At 44.9% G+C, this 26,082-nt stretch overlaps 1 protein-coding gene across 9 annotated transcripts in view; it reads left to right on the forward strand.

The window, feature by feature from the left end:
- Positions 1–24,779, forward strand: part of ICA1 (islet cell autoantigen 1) — a 119,250-nt gene extending 94,471 nt beyond the window's left edge. For 5 of the 9 annotated variants that reach the window (XM_017658117.3, XM_037019811.2, XM_037019810.2 and 2 more), the window contains 5 exons: positions 1,325–1,377; positions 2,680–2,742; positions 2,855–2,887; positions 11,978–12,247; positions 24,519–24,779. In XM_017658117.3, the coding sequence (XP_017513606.3) occupies positions 1,325–1,377; positions 2,680–2,742; positions 2,855–2,887; positions 11,978–12,247; positions 24,519–24,640 (541 nt within the window). In that variant the 3' untranslated portion in view covers positions 24,641–24,779. Of the gene's footprint in view, positions 1–1,324; positions 1,378–2,679; positions 2,743–2,854; positions 2,888–11,406; positions 11,453–11,977; positions 12,248–24,518 lie in introns of those variants that run through there. The other 4 variants (XM_073238781.1, XM_073238782.1, XM_037019812.2 and 1 more) reach the window with 4 other exon arrangements.
- Positions 24,780–26,082: the final 1,303 nt, after the last annotated feature.

Consider the following 26,082-nt stretch of genomic DNA (forward strand, 5'->3'; position numbering starts at 1 on the left):
AGCTTGCATCCTGAACTGACTGACCTAGGAAAGCAAAACAGATTACCTTACCTCCATTTGCTATTCCTTTTCCATACCAAAAAGTTTAGATGATAATCTAGAGGAACAACAGGCTTATGTTTTTACTGTGTGTCTAAATAAAGCTTCAGAGATGTATTTTTTTTTGTCCCACAGAAATATTTGCTGCCAATATTAGCCCTTTTTAATTTTAAAGCAAATGTTAGAAAATGTCTGTAGTGTAAAATGAAAACAAGTTTTCACTGTACAAACAGCTACATCTAATACAGTTGACTGTTTCAGGGGGAAGCAGTTTAACCTATGCCTGGTAATACTAGTAATGCTAGCTGCCCCTTACTGAGCACTTTTTGTGTCCTAAGCACAATGCCAGGCACTTCACTTATGTTACCTTGACTCATTCTCATGATGACCCTCCATATAATCAATGTAGGCATTCTCCCATTGTATAAGTGAGGCTCAGAGCTGTTAAAGGACTGCCCACAACCCCTGGGTAGTAAGAGGCAGGGCCTGGAGTGAGTCCTGGCAGCTTCTTTTCAAAATACACGTTACTGCAATCAAAATAAAGCATTAGCCTTTACTCAGAGGGGAATCACCAAGATTATCTTATTAGTTCTAATTAATTTAAGATTTCTACCATATTTTAGTACTTAATTTTTAAGAGTTCAGTAAGTATAGCCCAATAACTATTTAAAATGAAAAATGAAAAATTAATAGGAATTTTGTTGTGAAATAACAGGTAATGATGAACCACTGTGCTATGAGGGAGGTTCAGAGGCACCAGCTGAATCTCAGGGTGGTGATATAGCTCTGCCATGATCTTACCCTGGTGTAGTAAGGTTGAGTAGGTGACAATCTTCTGCATTTGAGAACGATCATGCTTTGAGAGTTAGGTGATTTAGTGAACCTCCTGAGTTGTCCTCTCCTATTATACCAGGAATCAGAATAAATACCTACTTGCCCACCAGTTTTTTAACTGTGTTTTTAAAAGTGGCAACTGTATGTATCTCTGTCTTAGATAAACCTAACTACCTACCTAGATACTTACATAGTACATAGCCTGGCGATGAAACCAAATTCAGATATTAAAACGCTCCTAACAAGACTTGGGACAGAAGAAAGGCAACAAATTTATTTCTTCTTCAAAATATGTATAGCATGTAAATGACTATCATTCCACCTTCAGTGTGTATGTGTGTTTGAGTGAATGCATGTGTGTTACAGAGCAGTAATAGATATTGTACAGAAAACCTGGCTGTATCATAAATACAACATTTTCAGTACTAAATTACTAAACTTTTTTTTTAAGGTTAATTTCATTAGCAGATGAAAACCAGCACAAAGAATCCTCTAATTTTAAGAGTAAGTTTTGATATTTATTTAGACTTGCTTCTGAAATACTACTGCTTAACAACCAGCCCCTTTTCTTTTTTGGCAAACTTCTCCTAGGCCTTTCTTCTTTTCCAATTACTAAAATTCTATGTTAATTGCCTTCCTTTTGTTGTAGTTTCAAATCTTCAAATATCAATGATACCAACCCTATAGCATTACTGAGCAAGATTGTATGTTTTGAACCAGAAAATAGCATCACTGGTCACGTCAGCAGCAGCTGGTCAGAGGAGCAGCCACAGTTGAGACTTGACAGCTGTTTCTTTAATGACAGAATAACATTCTACTATTATCATTACTAGTTCTAACTGGACTGTAACTGTTGATTACCTTGCTTTATATGTACATGGAATGGAATCCATTATAATGAAGTGTCATCCTCTATTTGACCTGCTGAAAGTCTAATATACATATAAGCAAATCAAGTTTTAAGTTTTTTCTATTGGTGACATATAGACACACAAACACATGCTTTTTGTTGTTCAGAGAGGTTTTTGATTCACAGCAAAACTGCACGAAAAGTACAGAGATTTATTTTCCACATGCCTCCACCCCCACACATGCGTAGCTGTGTCCATTATCAACAACCCCCACCAGGGTAATGCATTTGTTACAGTGTCTGAACCAACACTGATATGTCGTTATCACTTAAATTCCTTAGTTTACATTAGGTTCATCCTTGCTATCATATAGTCTATGGGCTTTGACAACTGTATAATAGCATGTATCCACCATTACAGTGTCATACAGAATAGTTTCACTGCCCTAAAAATCCCCTGTGGCTTCAGCTGTTTCTCTCTCCCTCCCCCTACACCACTGACAAACACTGACCATTTCACTCTCTCCATACTTTTGCCCTTTCCAGAACATTACATAGTAGGAATCATGCTGTATGTAGCCTTTACAGATGGGCTTCTTTCACTCAGTAATCTGCCCTTCGATTTCAGCCAGCCCCATATGGCTAAGGTTCATTAGCACCATCAAACAATACTTACTTGTCACACATCTGTTTATGGAAAGAGAATTGTTAGATTAGCATCATATAGTTTTCTACCAAACAAAGCTAAGATTCAGGGCTGTTAACTCAGTGTTCATTGAGAACCAATGGCTGTAGTAAAATGTAAAATGTAATACGAGGAACACTGCTTCTGCATGTGTGACTCTGTGGGTGTCATTTCTTTCTGAAGCTGTGTGTTTACCTTACATTGCAATAGTATATGAACACACACACACCATTCTAAATTGGTGATAACCTAATGCACATTATATTTACAGCTGAAGATGGAAAAAATGTTTTATCTGCCTTAGACATAAGCTCTACACAAAATGCTTGCTCAGGTAATCTAGATTAAAGAAAATGCCTCAGTTTAAAAAATTTGACTCAAACTGCTTACAAAATGAAGCTGACTCATAATTTTGTTTTCTTTCTCCTCCTCTAATGGTCCTATAGATGAACTATTAGACATGAAACCTGAGGAAGGTGGTAAGATTTATGCATTTCTTTGGGGTTATAATTTAATTTTTTAATATTATTTTTATATGCAGAAAATACAATGTTTATCTTTTGAATAGCTTTGCAGTCCCAAGCAAACTGTTTTTAGGTAACTATTCTTTGTCTTTATAAATGACTTGAAATATGCCCAAGCACAAATTACTGTGTGTGGATCTGTCATCCTTAGTATAATTACATAATGTGTAAACCAATAAAGCTGAAAGTTATTATGTTAAAGCTTGTATGCTATAGTAGAAAACACATGGCTTTCAGGATCAGATAGACCTGGACCTGAATAGTGGTTCTGCCATAAATAATTGGTATGGCCTCAAGTAATTTGCTTTATACTTAGGCTCTTTTGGCCTCAGTTCTTCTCATCTGTACAATGGAACCAATAACAATATGTCAGAATTGGACATCATTATGTAAAGGATCTTTCATGGTCTCTGGTACAGGGACACTCTTCAAATGATCAGAAGTTGAGACAGTAGGACTAGAAATGCCCGGTGGTGTACTATGCTGTATCTCCACTGAGCTTCAGTTAAATGCAGAGGGTGCATTTGCCTGGCTAGGTCCCACACCCAGATTTACCAGACTTAAGGTCATTTACTAAATAAGCCCCCAAAAGAGAATCCAAAACCATGAATTTGGATCAGACATGCATGATCCTAAGAAATTAAGTGTGCTCAGCCCGGTCATAGCCTTTGCTCTCCATCCTCCCAAGGGTTTCCCTCTAATGATTTACCATGAGTCCAATATACCTAAGATTCTGAGTCAAATTCTGGAGCACCCCTTACCCTGGGTGGCTGGCACAGTCTGCCCTGGTCTGACAGGTCTCCTGTATAGGACTAGAAAGATCATCCTGCGGGCCCCAGTTGGCAATTTTCGCTACTCAGTCTGAGCTTGATTTGGATTTATTTCCCAAAGTGTGAGAGGAAGAAAATCTGAAAAACAGAGTGCACTGGTTGAAGCTTTTTTCAAAATTGGAAAGGCCACAGAACTCTCAAAATAAGTGTCCAGGGCTTAGGATATAAACCTGAAGGCAGAACCTGCTTTCCGTATTAATTTCTCATTCCTCACAAAGTACCATGCAATATTTCATGAATATCCATGTGTATTTTATCAAAATGACTAGTTATTTGTAAATATTGAAATAGCACCAGATTACAAAAGTAAAAAAGCAAGTAGTTAATCCAGACTGCCATTACATGAACTCCATTTTCATAAAAACATTTCCCCTCTTGGCTTAAGGATAGAATGCTTTGATAATAAAGGTGGTTTTTTTTGACAAATTATTTTTTTGGAGAGGGAAATATTTCAGTCTTAGGAAGGTGAGATAAAGACAGTAATACAACAAGCAATAGGCACCTACCACCTAGTTTTAGCGAGTCTTAACGTTTAACAAATCATTTATAATACATATGCTTCAACTTATTTTGATAAATAGATTATTTATGCTATCGCTAGCCTCTCATTTATGTACTTTTCTCTTTGCTTTTATTATCTGTTATTTAATTTTGTTCTTTTAATAAACATAATATTTGAATAGGTGGTATATTCACATTAGTACAAAAACCAAAATAATAATAAAATGTACACAGTAAAAAAATAACCCTCTCACTCCCATGTCTGTGGCCCACTCTCGTCTGTTCCAGTATTCCCATCCCCTCCTGTGTCCATCCGGTGTTTCTTTACATTGACACAGGTAAATATGAGTCTATAATCTCAGGTTTACCCCCTCCTTACAAAACACACTTCTTGGTTTTATAACTTGGTAGTAATGGTGTACCACTAACCCAGTTGCCATGCCTTTCTTCACAGAATTAAATCAGAAATGCTGCTCACTGCCTGAGATACAGGCTTACTTCCTTCAGCTTCCTCCAAAGCATGTGCCAAGATACATTGGAATATAATTTATATATATTTATTTAGAACAACTTTTATGCCTCATTAGTTTATAGTTACAATCTTTGTGTCATAGAATAGCAGCTCATACCCTTTTGGGGGGCACTTAATTTAATTCTGAATATAAAGAGATGTGGGTGCTCTTCTCCAAAATGTGTATGCGCTCTCAGGCAGGAAAACTGATTTACAGATTTTCTCAGTTACATGCAGTGTCACATAATTTTTCCTTTCCCTCCTTTCCCCTGCCAACCCTCAAAGCCCTTCTTGAGGCATGACCCATTCTTTCCCACTATCTGCCTCTTCTACTTTGTCAACCCCTAAGGTAGCATCAGCTAAAAAATTAGCATGGCCACAAGTATAAAAATACTCCCTCATTTGCACAGAGAACTTGTGGTGACTGAAGAGAATACTCATTAATTAGCTGCCTTCAAAATGTGTGCCCTTCAGAATACTGCCCAAAGGTCCAAATCCTGGAATTAAAACACTGATGATAATATGCAAGGCATTAAACAATCAAGAAATAAAAAGAGCTTAATCCAGGGATGACTGGCTTTTCACAGGACTTGGGAGCTATAGGCTGTAGTCCCCTGATGCTTGGGGGCTGTTCACTCCCAGTGATGATTCCATCAGACAAGTAATGGCTAAGCTGTGGAATCATATTATCAAAAAACAGACCACTTATGACAATAGCAAGACTGTTCTCCAGAAGCCATGGCCCAGAAAATCACTCCAATTCAGTGTCATAAGGAAATGTGTTTCTCCTACTAAATACATAATATAATGGAAAACCAATATTGAGCCAGTTTTTAAAGTGTTTTAAGTGAAAAAGAAACTGAGTGACATTATACTTGAAAGTGGCTCTGAAATTACCTCATGACCACATGTGACAATCCCGACCTCAATTCACAAGTTATATAGTCAATGTCTTTGTGTTCCTCAAAGTTCGACCAAGAAAAATAACTATCACACAACTGAACAAAGTGGTGGTGTACAGCAGAAGAGAGTGAGATGAATTCAGTTCCTTGGCCTTAACCAAAAGATCCCTCTCTAGGACACGACCAACTGAACCAATTTTTAAGTTTTAGTTGTCCACATTACATTTAAAATGTTTGTCTTCTGCTACTTCTATGGTCACTACTTCCAGACTTGTGATTCCAAATTCTGACCCACTCTCAGAACAACTGGGAAGTTCATTCAGTAGCTTCCTGAGGCCTGGGCATGATCCTTCCACCCAGAGCAGTAATACAAGCATACGTCCCCATGCGCAGTTTCTCCTGAGGTCATGCAAAACTCTCTCTATATATATAGCTGACTAGGGGTCCGGTTGCCTGCTCACATGTAATGTGGCAAATATTAAGCCCGCTATCTTTTCTCACAAACTTTCCCTTCTCCCTGTCTCCCTCAGCATCCTAGGGTGAGCTGCTGGCTTGGCTCTTTTCATCAAATAATAGTGCACTTTTAAAACCAAATACCATTATAATTCGATCGCAACGTACTCGGTAGTGTTCTCTATGGGTGTACCCCTGCCCCAGGTGTCAGGGTTTCCAGGAAGATTGCTTGCTTGTTAAGTTCTGATGCTAAAATGGAGGACCAGACTTGAGGATCAGTCATCAAGAGTATTTTATGAATGCCCACTCAGGATCTAGCACTATTGGATTTTCTTTTTTGCAGGGAAGGGTTTTTTCGTGGGTTTTGTTTTATTTGGGGTGTGTATCTGTGTGTGTGTGTGTGTGTGTGTGTGTATTTACCAGAGAGTGGGCAGGGGTGGATTTTCCCTCACCTCTTACTATCTATGTCTTTTTTCACCAGAAGGGAGTTTCAAAGCAGTATTCTTAAATTCCAAACATGTACAATTTGTTTTACCAGAGCCTTTTGTAAGGAACAATATTTTTCTTGTTAGCCATTTTCTTAAGGTGGTTTCCTACCCATCTTTCCCCACACATTGTTCTGGGCGAGGGGATGATAGTGTTGGTGTTTGGAGTTTTTCTTGTGTGTTGCAAGGGTGCGGCCTTTACAGTTAGTCATAATGTTGAGAGTGGGGACCAGGGAGAAAACCAGAGAAACAGAGTCTTCCTGTTTCACACACAGAGGAGGGTAACTTATGTGACATTTATCTGTCTTCCTGTGCTCTTGCTTTTTGTCTATGTAGTTATGTTTCCATCTTCTGTGTTCCTAATTTTTGCTGAGGTCATGAAAACCCAGCATGATTTCAAAACCACCACCTGAGTGGGCTGTGCCCAGGGTGTCACATTAGCTTTCTGTTACCCGCAGTCTGGCTGACCTGAGAAGGCTTCTCTGTATGTCCGTCTTCACTTATTGAAAACTGATTAGGTCAGAATTGGTTAGAACTCATTGGCTCAGGATCAGTTTCCCCAGGGGTATAGGGTTTTTATTTTTGAAGCATTGGGCAGTGCAGGGCAGACACACTGGGTGGACTGCCCTTCAGGCCATTCTGCCGCGGTGCCTGCAGCTGAGTGGAGCTATGATCTTAGAAACCCTCAAAGCTTTACAAAAGCTTAAGTATTAGTTTAGATGTGAGATCCTTAATGGGCTCTGAAGTACAAGCAGTGTGCTGCACTGAGAACACATCTTGGCCTGGGAGCCAGGGGTCCCCCCGCCAGGTGATCTGTAGCTGCTGAATCATATGGCCTTGGGCAAGTCTCTTGCCTTTTCGTCATCTGTAAAATGAGTTAGAGTTGATGACCTCTCAGATCCCTTTTAGTTGAGTATGATTCCTCTCTTTGGGTATCTCATTGGAAGCAAACAGCAAGTTTCCAGACAGGAAGGTGGGAAAACATATTTCAGAAATGGCAGGCAGAGGACTTTTGTGGACCATAGGCCTCCCTGAAGTGCCATGAGGTGCTGACAGGGCTGCACCACAGCCTGACCGTAGAGGCCCCTGACTGCTGCTCCCCTCAGCTGTCAGAGGGAGCCCCAGAGGGTTTTAAGTAAGAGAGTAATAACCTCACAGCTAAACTGAGAAGGGCATACAGTGGGAGGTGCCTCTTCTGGAGCAGCAGCAGGCTCGCCTATAGGTAAACCCCAAAGGGTCCCTGAGTCTGTAATTGGTCATCATAGTTAAAAACTTGGAATTGGAGATTTTAGAATCTTCCCAAGTCACATTGGAACCATGAGAAAAAAATAAGATCTCTGGTAGAAAACAATGGGAAGGGAGATAGGATGGCTTGGAAGGAAACCGGAAGGCAACCAGAATAGGAAGAGACAGCAGGGAAAGTGTGGCCCAGAAGCCAGGGGGACACCCCAGAGAGCCGCTTCATGGGGACTCCCGGGAGACGACATGCATCTCAGAGTGGGCAACATGCAAAGTGCTGGAGAGGCTGAGGCCTGAGAAAGGGAGCTGGGAGAGAGCCGCTTCTGTGTAGGGTGTAATTAGGCAGGAACTTGATTACAAGCTGCTGAAAAAAGAGTGGTGATAGTGTGGAGTGTGTGGCTGCAGAAGGAACAAGAAACCAGAACAGTAACTTGAAGGGGGAGCTGGGGCAGCCAGCAATGGCAAGTGAGACTGACTTTCTGGGATGGACACCTGGCTTCTGAGGTCAGGGAGAAGACACCTCAGCGAATGAAAGACTGCAGATGCTGGAGCTGAATAATGCTGGGAGCAGAGCCTCCAAAAGGAGGGGGAGGGCACAGGGAGGGCTGGCCTGAGAATGGCAGACGGAGCATGATGGGCCTTGGAGGTGGAGGCCCCAGGGTGAGAATTTGACTGTGTCGGTCTGTTGCCTTTATTGCCGTAATGCCTGTGGTTGGCTTGTTTGATATGAAAGTAAACCTGGAGACCTGAGAGCCTTCAAGAGCATGAAGGGGGTTTGGGGTATAGCTGTGGGTTTGGCAGAGAGCTCCACAACCTTTGCTCATCCTTTAAAGCAGGGGCCAATGGGCGTCCTCACCCAGGAGTGGTTCATTCTCGCCTCTGTGGGTGGAAGCTTTGACTGTGGTCCTGGAGCTCTTCTTAGCAGGGCTTCTGTCACAGTGCTTATCATTTCTGTGCATGTGTCCCCCATTTTCTCACACTTGAGTTGAATAATTTCTAAAAAAAATGATAGTGTGATTCTTAAGAACAAACTGACTAGTGTTATTTTTCAAGTCTTGGCTTGTTTGGTTACAGACCTAAACCTGTCCTTTTCTACTTGTGATTAAGTTTTTCTTACAAGTTATGTATAGTAATTTTAAGCATTTTAATTATCAGAGCAATAATTGGGTTTCCCTATTTTTTGGTTTAAGTCAGTGCCGGTTTCATTGCTTTGAGCTACATAATAAGTTCTCTTAAAGGAGAAAATATCCACTGTGCAGCCCGGTGTATTTAACCTTTAAATAACCAGGCCACTACATAACCGACCAAATGCATTGGTGGACCTCAGACTAGAGCTCTGTTCAAAACAGCTCTAAACAATATCATCCTCTCCATGGGGTCCTACTCTCATTTCTATGAGTAACTCTGAGTTTGATAGGATACAGTTATAAGGACCTTTTGTTTAGAAGTAATAGAAACCCTTCTCTAAATAGTTAAGCTTTAACATTAAAAAAGAAAATAAGAGACTGTGCTGAATATCCATCCATGTAAGCGGGGACACACGGAGGTAGACTGGCTTCAGACAGGGCTGAATGCAGGGCCTCAGTGCTGTCAGGATTCTCTCTCCAACTCTTGACACTATTTCCCTCCAGATTTGGCTCCACCGTCACCAGGAGCCTCATCTTTAGAACTTGGATCCCAAAGGAAGGAAGACCCTCTCCCTTCCAGCTTCCATATACCAAACTCGTGGAAGCTTCTGGCGTGTGCCCCTCCCTGAGTCAGTCCCCATGGCTGAGGCAGGGAAGGGCTCTGGCCAGCCAGGGTTGCCCGTCCACCTGGGAGTGAGGGGCGATGGGGCCTCTTAAGTGGTATCTCAGCAGGATCCTGCAGAGAAGGTGTTTTCTCAAAGGGAAAAGTGAAGAGGAGGGAAGAGATGCTACCTTAGCAAGACTGCAGTTAATACCCTCACACAAAACCTGGAGAGTAAAGACAAAGATAGAGCCTCTCCAGTCCGTGGTTATATTGGGAAGCCTCAAAGTTTATTATCGTTGCTGCTAATGTTAGTCATGATATTCCCTGGATTGACACCCAGATGAGAGCTGTGGAGCCAACCCCAGGGTCTGACTTAATGGAGGGCTGTAGAGTGACTTCAGGAGGAACACGTGTCACTTCCAGCTTCCAGTGCTCACTTACAGTCATCTGTCCCTCTAGGGCCTACACATCGATTTGAATTGGTTCCAGTAAGACAGGTTTGGCTCAGCAATCTTCTGGTTTCAGTCAGGCTAGGAAGCAAACCATAGGGAAAGGTGTGGGCATTCAGTCCCAGCTGAAAGTGGGAAGTATGGAGGCTTGCGAAGCTTATGTACGTGAGAAGGGTGATGCCAGAGAGATGGAGGGAGGAAGGGGGAGCCTGCGCAGAGGCAGGCTGATGGACAGGTCCTGTCACAGCCAGGCTTCCTGCCTGCACTCGCAGACAAAGGCTGTCTCACTTGCATGTCTGCCTTGCCTGGGTGGGTCCTGTGCCACCTTTGAGGGCAGAACTGTCTCGGAAGCCTGTTTAATAAAATGTCATCCTCCCTTTGTCTTACCACCCCACCTGCAGGCTGTATCTCGGTGCAAATTTCTGCAATAACAAACAATAAGAATTCCTAAATTAGACAGTTGTCCAATTAAAGTGATATTTTGCCCCTATTTTTAAACCACAGTGATAGTAGAGTGACTGCATTCCTCCCCTCCAGGATTTATAGCCCGTCTGCTCAGCACATCAAAAATCCCTGCAATCTGTACATCTTTATATAAAGTGTGGTTGAAAATAGATCCAGTAAAGCCAGCAAAGATAAGATTAAAAAAAAAAACTTTCACTACTAATTATCTCATATATTTGAGGAAAACCTGTTAATCTCACTTAATGTGACAGTATCAGAATTACAATATAGCCCAGAGAAAATATAAATCATGAAGGTTCCTTCTCTTCATGACTTAGAACAAAAATGTTTGCATGCTCTAAGTGGCAATTAGATACCACAACTAAGCCACAGTTAATAAAACTGTCAGTCCTTGGTTTTTGAAATATGTAGAAAACTCAGTGAAAAGTCTTGAAGTAGGATTGCTGAGAGTGGTGCCCCATTCTTCTTGTATTCCTTATTCAGTATTTTGCCAGTATTCATATTGTAAGAGTGGATCTCTTCTTTAAAGTCTTCCTTCTGGGCAGGCAGTGAAGTCTCAGGTGTATTTCTTTTGGTCTTCCTGACAATACTCAAAGATGAAAAACAGGCTCAGACGGGTTAGGGGTCCTGCTGAAGTCACACAGCAAATAAAGAATGGTCCAGGGACTCCCCTTTGGTCCAGTGCTCATTCCAAAAACCCTCCAGGGCTGTGTCTCTGGCCCATGAAACTCATCCTCTACGCAGTTCCATGATGTGCCCTGTTTCCTGTCATTCTTTCACGCTGCTCTCAGGCCAACCAGACCCACCTTTCCTTTGGTTTACGCAGTCGGGTTGCACTGAAGGAGAACGGAAGCGAGAATGCCTTTCCGGGTCATTGCTGGACTTCCCGACATCCTCCACCCCTTCTCCTTGCCTGGGCCAGTCAGGGTGTGGCAAGGGTCCTCTCCCCATCTGGTAGGCAGGACACACTGCCACATGGTGGGCTGGCTCTGGACCTAGCACTTACTGTATGGGAAGATCCAGGAAGCTTTACAGACAAGGAATTAAGATCTTCAACCTGCATTCAGTCCTGGCTTTGTTTCCTGTCTGAGACATGTTTGGGTGCTAAATTGGATTTTATATTAAGGAAACATTTTATATTAATAGTTATTATTATATTATATATTAATAATATTTATTATAATATTTTTATATTAAGGAAAAACCAAAACCCTAGAGTTTTTGTGGAAACTGTTCAAGTGCAGTTCTAATGATGCTCAGAAACTGGACTTGCTTTGAGGGAAGGAGGATGAGGGAGAATAGAACCAGAAGTTTCATTCTGAAAGGGCTTGGGAGAGGCTATAGTGGGATTAATTTATATTGTGATTATTTCTTAAATCTGGCCCTCACCCAGTCTGTCCCTTCCCAGTCCCCCTGCATGTCTGCCCAAGGCTTGGGCCCTTGGTGGTGATGTCTTGTGTCCTGTGTTCCTCTGATCAGCTTGCCTGGGCCCAGCAGCAGGGACCCTGGACCCCGAAGGTGCTGACAAAGACGACCTGCTGCTGCTGACTGAGATCTTCAGTGCTTCCTCCCTGGAAGAGGGCGAGTTCAGCAAAGAGTGGGCTGCTGTGTTCGGAGATGAGCAGCTGAAGGAGCCAGCACTCCCTGCGGCCCCGGGAGAGGCAGACCCCAAACTCCAGGCAGGCTCTGGATTCCTCCCTTCGCAGCTTTTAGACCAAAATATGAAAGACTTACAGGCCTCACTTCAGGGTATGTCCTACGGGGGTTGAAGTGGGGTGTTTTGTTTGTTTGTTTGTTCTCTAATCCGAAGCCCTGTTTCTTCTTTGTCTATGTTTTCTGGTATTTCTTTTATATCCAGTGTTTTTTGTCTGTTTTTTGTTTTGTTTGTGTTTTTCTTTTATATCAGTGACTATTTAGCTGAAATCTCAGAACCACGTTCCAGCTTTGAGATAAAAATGTAAGACCTATTTTTTTTGGCAACTTAGGTTTAGATTCATTTCCCTGTATCTATTTCTCAGTATTGCATGGGTGACTTACATTCATTTTGGCCCTGTGAGTTACATAAGGTATGCAGAGCATTCTTCTCTATGCCAGACATTATCAGAAATATACATTTACGTACATGGTTATCCATTACTCAGTTACCTTTTACAGTACTAGCATTTTGTTCTCAATCTTGTCACCTTACTTTGATTTTGAGCTTTTTCATGGCATGCTTGAGAGGATCTGATTGCCTTCACGGTCATGGCCCTGCAGGCCTGACCACACTTGCCAGGCCGTTGTGCTGGCTGGGTTCTCCTGTACACTCACCGGGCCAAGTTGCCATGTCCCCACAGACAGCCCTCTTTCAGGGTGCCGACTCACATTAATTACATTGGCCTTCTTAACTCTTTCCACACTGGGTTTTAGCATTCCCTTGCTTTCTCTTCCATCCCAACTCTGGCCCATCCCCACCATGAGGCTGCCCGGGCTCAGCCATTCCTGTCCGGCTGGAAACACACGGTGTAATAGTCCCATGCATTCCAGTCACAGCAGAAATAAGAGTTTCCATGCTGATCAAAAGTGGTCAGTAACATTGGTCAGGGTTCAAGGCACTCCCAGAACACGTGCTGGTCAAGGGTGGCTGGCAGGGGGAGCACGTGACTGAGAGTGCAAAAGCCAAAGCTCAGGTTGAAGTTTAAGTTTTTACGTTTCAACTTCTAAACAGACGTGGGGAAGGAAACAGTTTTCTAGTATTTCAACATACTTTTCCTCCTTTAATGGTAAGACAGGAATCACTAGTAAGAAACTCTCACATTGTTTTGGTTTTTCCATGAACTCATCTCCTTAATAAACAATGCATTTATCTGACACTTAAAGCTGAGAACAAACAGCAGAGCTGGAATGATTAAGTAATTATGAACTATTAAAAACATTTCAGGTCTTTGGAGATGAGATCACGGACATAGCAAGAGTTCCCTCTTTTGTATGAAATGCATGATGCCTTTTATCTACCTTTGTGAGTCCAATTTTGTAGCCATCTCATTTATTTTCAGTAATAGAGTTAGAGATAAGAAGGGTAAGGGAAGCCCAAAAATATTTCTCTGCCCTGAGTTTCACCCCGGGTTTCACCATCTCTGTCACTGGCACTCCAGGTGAGCAGTGCAGCCGAGACCTGGGGTTTCGCTCCCACCCACCTGCAGTGGAGGTGCCAACAGCCCGTGGGAAAGTGAGAAGGCTAGAGCAGAGATCCACAACTCAGATTTAGGGCTGCTGGAGAGTCTCCAGCTGGGCTGCAGGATGAACCCCTCGGAGGCGCAGCTTTGGAGAAACTGGTCCTCTGCTGCCAGTAGGGGACTGAGGTGGCAGTGCTTCTGTTTAGCTGGAATGCCGAGTGGACAGCCAGGGAGTCAGAGCCCCACGTCTGCTTCCTGAGCAGGCAGTGAGTGGATCTCAGCTCGGGGCCCATGGCCGGGTTCCCAGAATTGTGCCCGAGAGGTACGACAAGAGCAGTGGCCAGGGCCTTTGCACTTCAGCTTTGCTCCACGTCTAGGGGAAAGGCACCACACCACACTCAGGTCTCAGGTGGGAGGTATGCTGAGAGAGAGATGCAAGAGAGAGATGCAAGCTCGTACTGTAGGGAGAGAAAGAGGTACTACAAAGGGAGGCCATTTATTTCCGAGGCAAACAAAATCTCACTTAGGGTTGCCACCCTGCCAAATCTTTAGCAAGTTTCTCATTCATTCACCAAATATTTACTGGATCTTTCTGGGCACCAGGCATTGCAGATTCATCTGAGAACATAAGAGACAAGGCTTCTGCCTTCCTGGAATCCCATTCTAATGGAGAGGATATAATGAACAATAAATTAAATAAAGAAGCAGGTCACACAGTAGCTTAAAAAGTGATTGATGTTAGGAAGAAAAGGCAAAAGTAGGGCCTGAGTGCTGGAGAGTGTTGGCGATGGGGTGGGTGGGGGGTGCGCAGGGGGCAGGGTGGGCTGAGCTGCAGAAGTAAATAGGATTCTTATAGAGAAGATGAGCAATGACTTGCAGGAGGTGAGAGACTCTGCCAGGTGGAGATTTGGGCAGAGGGAACCCCTGTGCCAGTGCCTAAGGGACGACGTGGTCGAGGGTCTTCAGGATGAGTGTTGTGGTTGGAGCAACAGGGAGAGGTGCGTGGGGGTGGGGAGGCAGAGCCTGGGCCACACCGGGCCTTGAATTGTAGCCTTTGGAAGAACTTGTGTCTTTTTTTGGCCCAACTTGTGTCTTTTTTTGGACCAAGTGAAATTGGGAACCATCACATCTGGGACCAAGGATGGACAGGATCTAACTTTGCATTTAAAAAGATCATTGTGGCTGCTTTAAAAAGATCATTCTGGCTGCTTAGTGTTTCCATTCCCTTGCTGGGGATCCATCTAGATCAATGTTTAAAGGGGTTATTTTGTACCCTCTGAGTCACCCTGTTTCCTTTGCACATCAGCAGCCACAGATGGAATGTTTATGGAACTCAAAATGTCAGGAAAAAAGTGGAACCTGAGTGTTTGAAAGCAGAGCCCATTCAGCTTCCCCCACACCTGCAGACTCCCTGCGGGTACCCCACAGTTCCACCCATGGCACTTCCAGGACTCAGGAAACCTTCAGAACATGTAAAGAATGGGCTCTTGGCTTCCATGACTGATCATGTAATCCAGTTATGAATAACCACATTCTAGGCTTTTGTCAGGACTCTTCTGAGCCCCTAAAAAAGGAAAGGATGAATGTTGGCTCTGGAGTTTTTTTGCATCCATGGTCTAGGAAAGCCATCTGTATACATGAATTGCAAAAGCATCTAAATAGCTATTAAACTTTTGGCATGTTGTATTGAAACTGCTTCCCCAATCATCCAGATCACCTCAAAAACCAAATGAAATAAACCACTGAAGTGAGTAAGTCATCAGACTAAACAGGTAGAAAAGTTCGTTGACATACTGGCTCAATGAAACAAGCCGTGGCAGGGAGATCAGGGCCCGGGTTTTATTCTGCAAACTCTCTTCCCGCACTCACTCTGCGAAGGTTGCTCAGGCCACTCAGATTCTCTGGGCCTTTGCATGCTCATCTGTAACATGAGAAATTAAATGCACCCGTCCCTCAGGAGAGACCCAAGGAACACCATCCACCTTTCCCCAAGTGTCTTCTTATTCCTTGGTTAACCCCCACCTGAGAGACGTTGAGGTCTAAGATTGTGCAGTTCTGTGAATTTGCCATTTGGAGCTGGTAAAACAATAACTAGGACTCCATAGGGTACATGCTATATGCCCAGCACTGTCCCCTGTACCTTTTAGTGTGGGAACGTACTTAATCCTCACCACACTCTTCCCAGGCAGGTGCTATGTCCACTCCATCTTACAGCCGAGGAGCTGAGTTGCTGAGCAGCTAAGTAATTTGCCTGAGTTCACACGGCATCTGGCAGGAGGCAGGTGGGATTGTGAACCTGAGCCCTCTGACTATGGAACCTGTGCCTGTCCCCATTCTGTCTTGGTGCCTCTCAGTGCCTTGTTTCTGGTGGCTCCCTTCATGGCCCTCCCAGGATGCTCCTGGAAGAGCAGCCTTGTAATGGTTAGCCTGGCCCTATGCATCCTGGGCACACACAGGGACAGGGAAAGCCAGCTTGTCGTGGAGGCAGAATGTCGGGGTGGGGAGGCAGCGTCCCAGTTGGGTGATGTTCCAGAATAGAGTGTTTGAGACCAAGATTGTCTCCCAAACCTCCCCTGTGCTAGCAGCCACCCACACGTTCTCTCTGGTGCACTTACCCTGGCTCTGGCAGCCCTGGACCTGGGTCCTGTGAGCTCCAGGTGTGGCCTCTCCTCGGGGCCAGAGGGGCGAGGGCCCAAGGTGGAGGGCAGCAGCCCCATCCCCCATCCTCCTCTGCCTCCCTCCTCCCCCCTTTGGCTTCTCTCCTCACTTGGTCCCCCACCATTCTGGGGGAATAGAAGGGAAGGGGGATTTAGTAAGAGAACAAGTACCTCTGTTCCCCTCGCCCATTTCAAGCGCTAGGAGAGCCACACAAGGGCACTTACATTAGGATCAAGTTGTGCTGAAAATGTGAAGGGGTTAATTTTGTCTAGGATTTCTAAGAGTTTCCAAGGTTACCAGCCAGGTAGGGCCTGGGGTTTCCTGTGCCATGCACAATGCGTAAGTCGTTCCTCCCTGAGGCCCCTTAGAGGGAGGAGGAGGGGCCCCAGAGGGCTGCCTGCCTGCGGGCGGCAGGAACGTAGGCCTCCTGCAGCGGCCTCCTTGCTCTCCACCGCATCCGAGTTTGCATTTGGAATAGACACCAACACTGAAAAGATTCCCATCTGCTCAAAAAAATGCACCAGGACATCTTTTAATGTAGGAGTCTGCAAACCAGCGTTAGGACTCATTCCAGATTCTCAGAGTCCTGCCTTCCTTCCAGATGTTCTTCTGCTTTTACCCAACTCCAAGGTGGGTCTCCGTTTAAGAGTAATATCACATCAAGCTTTGGGTTATCTCAAGTTCCTTTCCTCCACCAGAGCTCACCTCTTGCCCTTCCTGTCTTAGCCTGGCTCAGGTGACTAATATTTCTGGGACTCAAATGAAATGATGTGACAGAGACTCTGGTGCATTTAAAGGTCATGTGAACATGGAGCAGACGCTCTTGTCACAAGCCAGTGGAGCTGTTTGCTCCCTCAGAGCAGCAGCACTTTCTGAGCCAGCCGAGGAGCGTCCGTAGGTCTTGGATATCTGCAGAATTTAAGTGCCTCCATTAGTCCGGAGAAGGGACCTTGATGACCATCATCAGCACCACCCTCATTTTATAGATGAGGGAATCCCACACCTTTACTTAGCATGACTTAGTGACATTGTTCTGCCAGAGAACCGTGTGTTGTCAGTAGGCTGGACTTCCAACCATATGGAACTCCAGTGAGCCTGTCTGTCTCCACCACTGGGCCTTGACACATGCTCTCCCCGGCCCTTAGAGCATGTCCCCTGCCTGCACACCCATGTGCTTGCTGTGCACAGCTAACTGCTCATCCTTCAAGTTCTCAGCTTTAGTGTCTTTCTCCCAAGGGACTCTTGCTTGCTCCCCCTCTTCCAGCAGCCAGGGGTCGGTGCTTCTGTTCTCTATTCCCTTTATACCAGTCTTGAATCATCCCACTTATCCTCATCTCACTGTAGCATTGATTTAATTTTCTGTCTCTTGCTTTAAGTTTTTGCGGGCAGGGCCTATATTTGTGTTGCTCACACCATCAGCATATAGCTCAATGCTTGGAATACTATAGATGTTCAAAAAAGACTTGTGGATGGATAGGTGGACAGTAAGAAGGGCAGGAAAGAGCAACTGATACTGAGCCATTAGGTTAAAACAAAACCATCCTAACACAATCTCAAGGTTGGTCTTCATGTTTTCTGAGCTAGACAGAAACCCAGACTCAACTTAGATTTATTGAGGCCCTATCCCCTAGCCTCAGTCTCCCTAGTTTCACCTGCAGCATCCCATTTTATCCGCACAACAACCTAACGAGGCAGGAATTTGTATCCACCCTTGGCATGTATGGAAACTGGAGCTCAGAGGGGAAACTGTGAGGCGCAGGTTGGTGCTTGGCCACCGTGGCCATGGAGTTCCCACTTTCCCCTTTACTTGCCAACTCCACCCTGAAGCTCCCCAGGTGGTGACCATCAGCCCAGCCTGGGCTTCTGCTCTCCCACCAAGTGAAACGTCACTCAGGATAAAGTGCTACTCGGGATGGTGTTATTTTGGCTCCACTTGCTGTCTAGCTGGCCAGTGTTATTTCTGGTTGATTTACATTTTCCCTTATGTAAGTAAAGGGGGCAGGATTGCTGCAATGAAGTTTTGTATATGTTTCCCACAAACGAGTAGCACAGTTGACACGTCAGAGAACAGAGCGCTAGGGCTAGGACAGTCTTGTTCCCAGAGCTCGCCACCCCTGCCCCCACCCTGCACCACTGTCTCCTGCTCAGTTACTTTGCCATGGGGAGACATCTTTCTAGCCACCCTTCATGTGAAAAATGCCTCAGCCAACTAACACCAACTAAAGAACAGTTGATGCCAATTACAGGAATATGAGCAACACTAAGTTCCCTTTAAATCACATTTTTTTCCTGACAGGAGCCATGACATTTGAAATCTGGCTGGGCATTCCATCCACAATTACCCTATATTGCACCCCTCCCCTAAGTAATTCCCAGAGTGAGCTGAGTGAGGCTGACATTTCAGCTGAACTTAGTAACTGCTCTTTGTTTTTTAAAAAAATGTATCTGGTGTCCCAGCTGTACCATCCTGTCCCTCATGCACATATAGCAGAATTGTTAGACTTGCGCTCAGTAGCGGTACCGAGGAAGGGATGGGACTCTGCAAACTGGCTGCTGTTTCTGCTTCACATTATGGAACAAAGGAAAAATGGTGCCCTTTGTCTTTGTGAAAATTCTGAGATACACTGTCCCCCATGTCTCTAGGCCCATCTTCCTTCATGTCATCCCCTACAGAGAAGCTCCCAAATCCACAGATTCCACATGTCACTTGTAAAGTTTGTGGGTGTTTAGGTGAGCACTATTCAGTTAGAAAGGAATCCCATGAGGAGAGCATTTATTGTCTTTATAAAGGAATCTGCCATTGTAATCCTTTAAGCAATAGGTTTGAATATGATTTGTATTTCTGGTACTTTAAAACTATGACTTGACATACAGACCTTTTATTTATTTATAACTTTTTGGGAACAGGCCTATTACATAAAGCATGAAGAGCTCTGTTTTGACATATAGATTTATTTCTGCCTCCATAGGAATGTGTTTCATTTTATGCTCTGAAAAATACAATGGTTTGAACCTGCCTCTCTCTCCTAGTGTTCTCTGCAGCCATTTTAAAAAATGAGTGCTGAGCGTGTTTTTGTAATGGGAAGACTTATCTTGTTAAGTTCCATTGTATCAGATAGCTTACATGGACTGAGAAGTGGTTGACTTCCTTATCGCTCACCTGGCTTTTCTCTGAATCTGTTTGGGTTCTTTCTTTCTGGGTGTTGGTCTCCCTGCACCCAGAGAGCTAGTCAGGATCAAAGAACTTAAAACTGCAGGACGTTGGGTCCTGAAGAAGATCGCTGTTTCCTAGGAGGGTGTCCCTCCTTGTTCCAGCTCTGGCTTCAAACCAAGGTGACCCTGATGCTGAGAGATGGTGGCGCAGTCAGCCTCCCTAGGGGCCATCTGTCTATGGCACTGCTTTCCAAGCTTATACATGCATAACAATTACTGCACATTTGTTAAAACGGTTTCCTGGGCTTCACTCCCAGGGATTCTGATTCAGTAGGTCAGGGCTGGCCCTTGAACTTGCATTTCTAACCAGCTGTCAAGTGACGCGCAGGCTGCTGGTATGGGCAGCACACTTTGAGAACCATAGCTCTAAGAGATGAGGCCAGGCTGCAGGGGTGGTGGGAAGGGTGCGTGGACTCTCCTAAGCACACATGGTTCTCTATTACCCTTGGTGTCTGAGACAGAATTGTAGGGAAAATGGTAGAATATACCATGAGATGCTAACCCTTTCAGCTTTGTTTGCTACCCAAAGGAACCATAATTTTAACTTTCCACATTAACCACTGTTTTCTATGACTTGGGTGTAGAAGGAAGATGCTCAAGGACGAGTTTTTCAGGAACCAGGGAGGTTACATTACTCCTGCATAACACCAAATCTGGGCATTTTAAGAAACTACTTTGTTGAACTCTAATTTACATACCATAAAATTCACCCATTGTGAGCGAACAGTTTAAGAGATTTCTGGTACATTTATATCGTGCAACCATCACCACAAACCACTGTTAGGACATTCCCATCATCCCAGAAAGTTCCCTCAAAATCTGGTGCTTTTCATTGTTTATGAATTATGTTAGCTACATGTTCAAGCACCCTCCCAATGACTAACAGTACTTCTTAAAACCCTCTGTATGTTTGCAGTGTGTTGGACCCAAGGTCAAGGCACTTGTTTTATTTGTCACTGGTTAGTCTTCAGGCAGAAGTTTGTGTGCCACTTGCCAAAAATGAAATGAGCCAGCCAGTGGGTATTATCACACGGACTGTGCCAAGCATTGCTCTGCCATCTCTGAATGCTTCAGAAGTGTACTTCCCATGGTTTAAAAGAGCTCTTCAAGAGTTTATCTTAATCCAGCACCCACTGAGTGCCAGACAATGCACTAAAGGATGTAAAGATGAATAATACATGATCCCTGCCCTCAAGGGGCTCACAATTCTAGGAGATGGGACAAATTCACAAATTAATAAATATGATTCCCTAATTACATCCCTGATTACGGATCTTAGAATGGCAGGATAAATGAACTGCATTAAATCCTGTCATTTTTGTGGCATATACTGAGTGGCTTTCTTGCTCCAGAAATTGGTTTTACTTCGCCACTTGAACGCTGCCACCCAGACATGATATCCTGTGAGGGCCTTAGCAGAGACAAAACCTCTTCTGTAGAAAACACTGTGACCAGAGCATCCCAGTAAAGAGATACAGTTTTAACCAGGATGAACTGAACAGTGATACATCATCTAATGGTCTCCGTTTCACAGTGAGAATCCGCATGGATTTAGGCCACAAACACCTAGCTGTACTGCACTGGCATTTTGGAGCACACTGAACAAACAATTCCTTGTCTCATTGAGAAGACGGGACTTGACACAAACAACTAAAGCAGACATGCAAAGAAGCATAGGTTAGGGTCTACATTAAATATGAGTCATGCCCTGAGGGATATTATGTTTAGTATGCATGGTGTGGGGGATCACGGGGAGATCAGTGTATCGCAGAGAAGGGACATAGTGAATCTCTGGCAACTTACCTCACTGATGGACAGTGACTGCACTGGGGTATGGGTGGGGACTTGATAATATGGGTAAATGTAGTAATCACATAATTTTTTCATGTGAAACCCTCATAAGAGTGTATATCAATCATACCTTAATAAAAAAATAAAAATAAAAATAAATAAAAAATAAAAAAAATATGAGTCATGCCAAAGCATCCAGCCCAGACAGTAAATGCTGTCTTCCCCGACAGCAGGACTGTGCCAAATGCCTCGTAATCATTAGGGCAGTCAGAGCACAAGGGCCATTACAGAATGCCGGATTACACAAGCAAAATATCATTATAAGGGTAAGGCATCAAGTGAAGGGGCGTTCTCTTTCCCCTTCTATTATTTGGACTGGATTGCTGTTTACTTTTCTGTATTAACGAAACCTCCCCATTTAAATTGGCTGTATAGAAAATCAATGAACTGGATCATATTGGAAGTAGGGAAGACCTGCAGATGCAGTTTACTAGGTCTGTTGCTACATTTAATTAGGTGTTCACCTTTTTAAGTTTTGCCCACTTGTGACAGAAAAACAAGGCATTTGATTTCCTTGGAAAGCTGTTAGTCTGGTGTGACTGTGAAATGATGCTGCCTGAGAAGAAAAATGGGCATAAAGCTAAAGGCAAAAATACTTTAACCTTAGCAATGCCTTGTTTGCTTTTCAAAATCCAATCTTTGCCCTAGTTTTCCATACTTTTTGAGTTGGGCATGATTATTTATCTACTCTCCCCTAAAATGTGCCTCAAGTGTGAGAACCATGGTTTGTAGGGGGGACAGTCTTGTCACACTATCCTCTTCCCATGCTCCGGAATCGCCATGGTTGAGAACCATGTGTGTGCCCAGCAACTAGTGGGGAAGAGGGACCGGACCTCCCGAGACCTAATGACCTCTGGTTTTGGACATTAGGCTGGTCAGAGAGCAATGCCACCCCTCCCCTGCTGCATGGCCAGCACCGAAGGCAACCAGTCCAAATGACAACAGCCCTGCTCTGAAAGGTGACAGTGGGTTACCCCTTGAATGACAGTTGCCCTTCTTCCCACAGAACTAATACTCTTTTCTTTGTATCTTTGCTAATTTCTACTTGAACACCTAGTGTTCAAAGCAGGGGCTACAGGCTGAAGAGTTTTGCATGATCCTACGAATTACATGCTATTTTTCTGGCCTTATGTCCTAATTAATAATTCCCTTTATCAAATCTAATGAAGAGGAATCAAGTATCTGTCTCCATGTGACTGGGTGCTCCCCAAGATTGGGTGGAAACAGCAGTTGGTGGGAAAGACCACCGAGGTTTGCTCTCTTTAGCTGAAAATACTTTGGCACCACCAAGCAAGACATTTAGTTAGTATTCCTCAGGAACAGCCAGGTTTCTTGATTTTCAAAAGAGGGCCTTTCAAGTTCATGGATCCTCTTTTGAGACAGACCCCCAAATGAGTATGTGCTTGACTGGAGGTGTTGTCTGTATTTATAGTTCTCTCTCTTCCATCCCTTCTGGTGACCACAGGAAGTTAAAGGCAGTGTCTATTAGCATCAGAAAGCATTCTGAGTATGTTCTTTTAGGTGTTATGTGAATAGTTACACCTGGTTTTCCAAACTCCAACTGTGGAGGCCTGGGAATATGAGGGCTGCCTCAAAATACAGTCACCTGGCTCCACATAGCAAGGCCACACGCACCCTCGGAGGCTGCCTCCAGCTTTGGGATGTTAGGAGGAAGGGGAAATGAGGGGGTAGCGTGCTTTTACTGGAACTCTCTTTAAGATGTCTTCATATTCTCTGTCAAGAATAGAGATAAACCAAGTCTCCTAAATCAATCAGTCTTGCCCTATAGTTGCCTTACATGACCTCTTACATGACTAATGAAAGACAAGTCACTCCATTTTGAAGTTGTTCCCCACCCCACCGCCCAACCAAATTATATCGAGATCTCTCAAGTCTTGGTTTATCATATTCAAATAAATCAAGGGACTTGAGACCTAACTGCAGGTGGAATTCAATTAGTGTTACATAGTAAGAACTTGCAAATTACCAACTAGCCTTACTTGCAGAAGTTTTCTCTTTATAATAGATGCACTGATGATCTCATTGCAAAGTAATATATCTAAAGAGATTTTGAAGGAAAAGACAGGGGAGTCAGATGCATAACCTGATCAATCCAGTGTCCCAACATTTCTGTGCCATTTTAATGAAAAGCCCAAAGGCCCTGTTTATGTGGCATAATCCGTCCGTGCCCTCCTGCCGCTCTAGTGTAACCTGTTGGCAGCAGCGTGTCCCGCCTATATTTTTGAGACTCGTTTCAGCCAGATGGCAAGCACATTATTAGCTGCCCTCTGCTAGAAGGCTAACCTGTCAGCCATTTTCTTCATGCTTTTGATACTCCCATCTGTTGGAGGAGGAAAAAAACCTGGGTCATCCGAGCCGATGAACTTAGGTTCTCATGTGGAATGATTTATGTAAGGAAGAGCCCCTAATTTACTTAGGGATCACTTGCATCAGGCAGTCTTTGGAAAATGCTGTTCTCATCTGGAAGACAATTTGGCTCGGTAGTTGCAGCATGCAGGGAGTTAGAGCAGGTAGGTCAGTGAGGACCGTGGAAGGCAATACTCCTGCGAGGCCCAAGCGTGAGGGACGGGCGATTTGGGGTCCAGGGAGAGAAGCAGGCAGCTCCTTCCTCTGATGGGACAGCGTTGAAGGCAGCGTGTCCCTGAGAGAAGAGATGCAGCCTGGCTAGGCTTCAAACCCCCTCTGGGCCTGCTGCTTTTAAGCTGAGAGAGAGTGGCCATGGTATTTCTCCAACAGATCCAACAGATTGAGAAGATTCCTCCAGTGGACACTGGATGGTATCTTGCTTCCTCAGCCATTCAGTCTGATTTCTGAAGTAACTCTGAAAGTTCCTGTGTGTGAAACAGTGGGGTCTGAGGTGTTAGGCCACTTGGTGGGCTGTGGCCGTCCCCTGGAGTGGGGTGCCGGGGACAGTTAACACTGGGGCTCTGCCTTCCCTGAGCTCCAGGCCATGGTTTAGAAATGTCACACGGCCAGCCCACAGCGGGACGTGGGATTCCCTGCCTCAGCTTGTCTGACTGGGAACTGCCCCTTTGTGTGAGGAGCCGGCACCCACGTGCACGTGGCCGCGGAGCCCGGTGCCGGGAAGGTGCGCTCGCTGATGTTTCCCCTTCTCTCCCCAGAGCCTGCCAAGGCTGCCTCGGACCTGACTGCCTGGTTCAGCCTCTTCGCTGACCTCGACCCATTATCAAATCCTGACGCTGTTGGGAAAACCGATAAAGAACATGAATTGCTCAACGCATGAGTCTGCAGCCTGCAGGAGGGTGTCCACATGCCGCGCCTGAGCAGCGCACCTGGGGCTTGCAGACATTATGAAGTGATCAGTATGCTGTTTTACTATTTACGTGCCATTTTAATAAAATAAAAGGGTCAAAGGCCCTGTTTATATTGGTATAATTATTTACTCTTATTTGGTATAAAAGGTTTTAGTGTATTCTCTGTGAGGACTAACAACACAGGAGCATCCAGGAGCAGTTTTCAGGCTGGCCGCTCTCCTACCAACATCCACATCAGGGCTGCTGCTATGTCGTTGGGCTATTGTGAGATACAAGGTCAAATCATAGACCTACCATGTGTCAGGTTTCTATAATGTGTCCTACAGCCTCGGAGGCAGCAAGAGGCTAAGGAACCTTAAATGCCTCCTCTTGTGCCATCTGCCTCTTTCTGCCTTAGAGGGGGATGCAGGGAGCTTCCTTCCTGCCAAGCCACCTTCCAGCAAGCTCTGGACACACGCCGGCTAACCAAAGGCCCAGCCCCCCAGCCCTCACCCGGCGGGCTGGGTCTTCCCCATGGGCAGCGGAGCTGTGCTGGGCTCTGGTGCACAAGCGTGAGTATGGAAAGCAGCCCCCTCTGCACATGCCAGTGTCCCTTCTGTCCTCTCCGTGATGGGAATTCAAAAGCATGTATTTCTGGAGCCCCTTGTGATATTAACTTTTTTTTTCAAATTAAACGGAAGAGATATTTGATGTGCAACGTCAAGTTAATAGAGTCTGTTGTGGGGTGTCAGGGGGAGGTGCTGTGGGCGTGGGGTTGGAGACGGACAGAAGAGGACAGGTCCCACCTGCAAGAAGCTGCTGCTGTGACCTCCCGCACTGCCAGATGTGGTGGCAGGGGTAGAAGAACATGGATTTGTGGTGTCTTAGACAGGGTTAGGAGCAACTGTTTTGCAGGTGGGCACATAAGCTGCTCAAACACTTCCCAGTATTAGAGATACCAGGGCTGGTGCGCCTCCTCCTTTCCCATCACCTGTAATGTGCTAAGTGAGAGGCCACATGTGTCTCAGAAGCCTGCATCTGCCCCTTGCAGTAAGCCAGTAGCCCCGAGCCAGTAGAATGGATGATGAGGCAGGAATTGGTTCTGTGTGCTCCACTGGGCTACAGAGGTCTCTGCTGCACTTCTGTACCTTTAGTCCCCTGCTCCAAAGGGTCTCCTATTGCCACTTCCCAGACACATGCACGCACGAATGCTGGGCTTCCCAGCCCCCTGCTGTGTGCCCCCGTGGAAGGGCCAGGCAGTAGCCAGTAGCCAGCATCCCCTAGGAGCAACCTTAGGGGCCTGGAGACAGGGACTGCGGGTGGCATCTCCCTCCTCCCCCTGCTCCCCCTGCTCCTCCTCCTCCGTGCAGGAAGAGACCTACAGCTAAAATGGGGCCAGGAGCTCCCGTGTCATGTAGCTCATGTAGTTCTG

This window comes from Manis javanica, chromosome 6, assembly GCF_040802235.1.
Source record: "Manis javanica isolate MJ-LG chromosome 6, MJ_LKY, whole genome shotgun sequence".
NCBI lineage: Eukaryota > Metazoa > Chordata > Mammalia > Pholidota > Manidae > Manis > Manis javanica.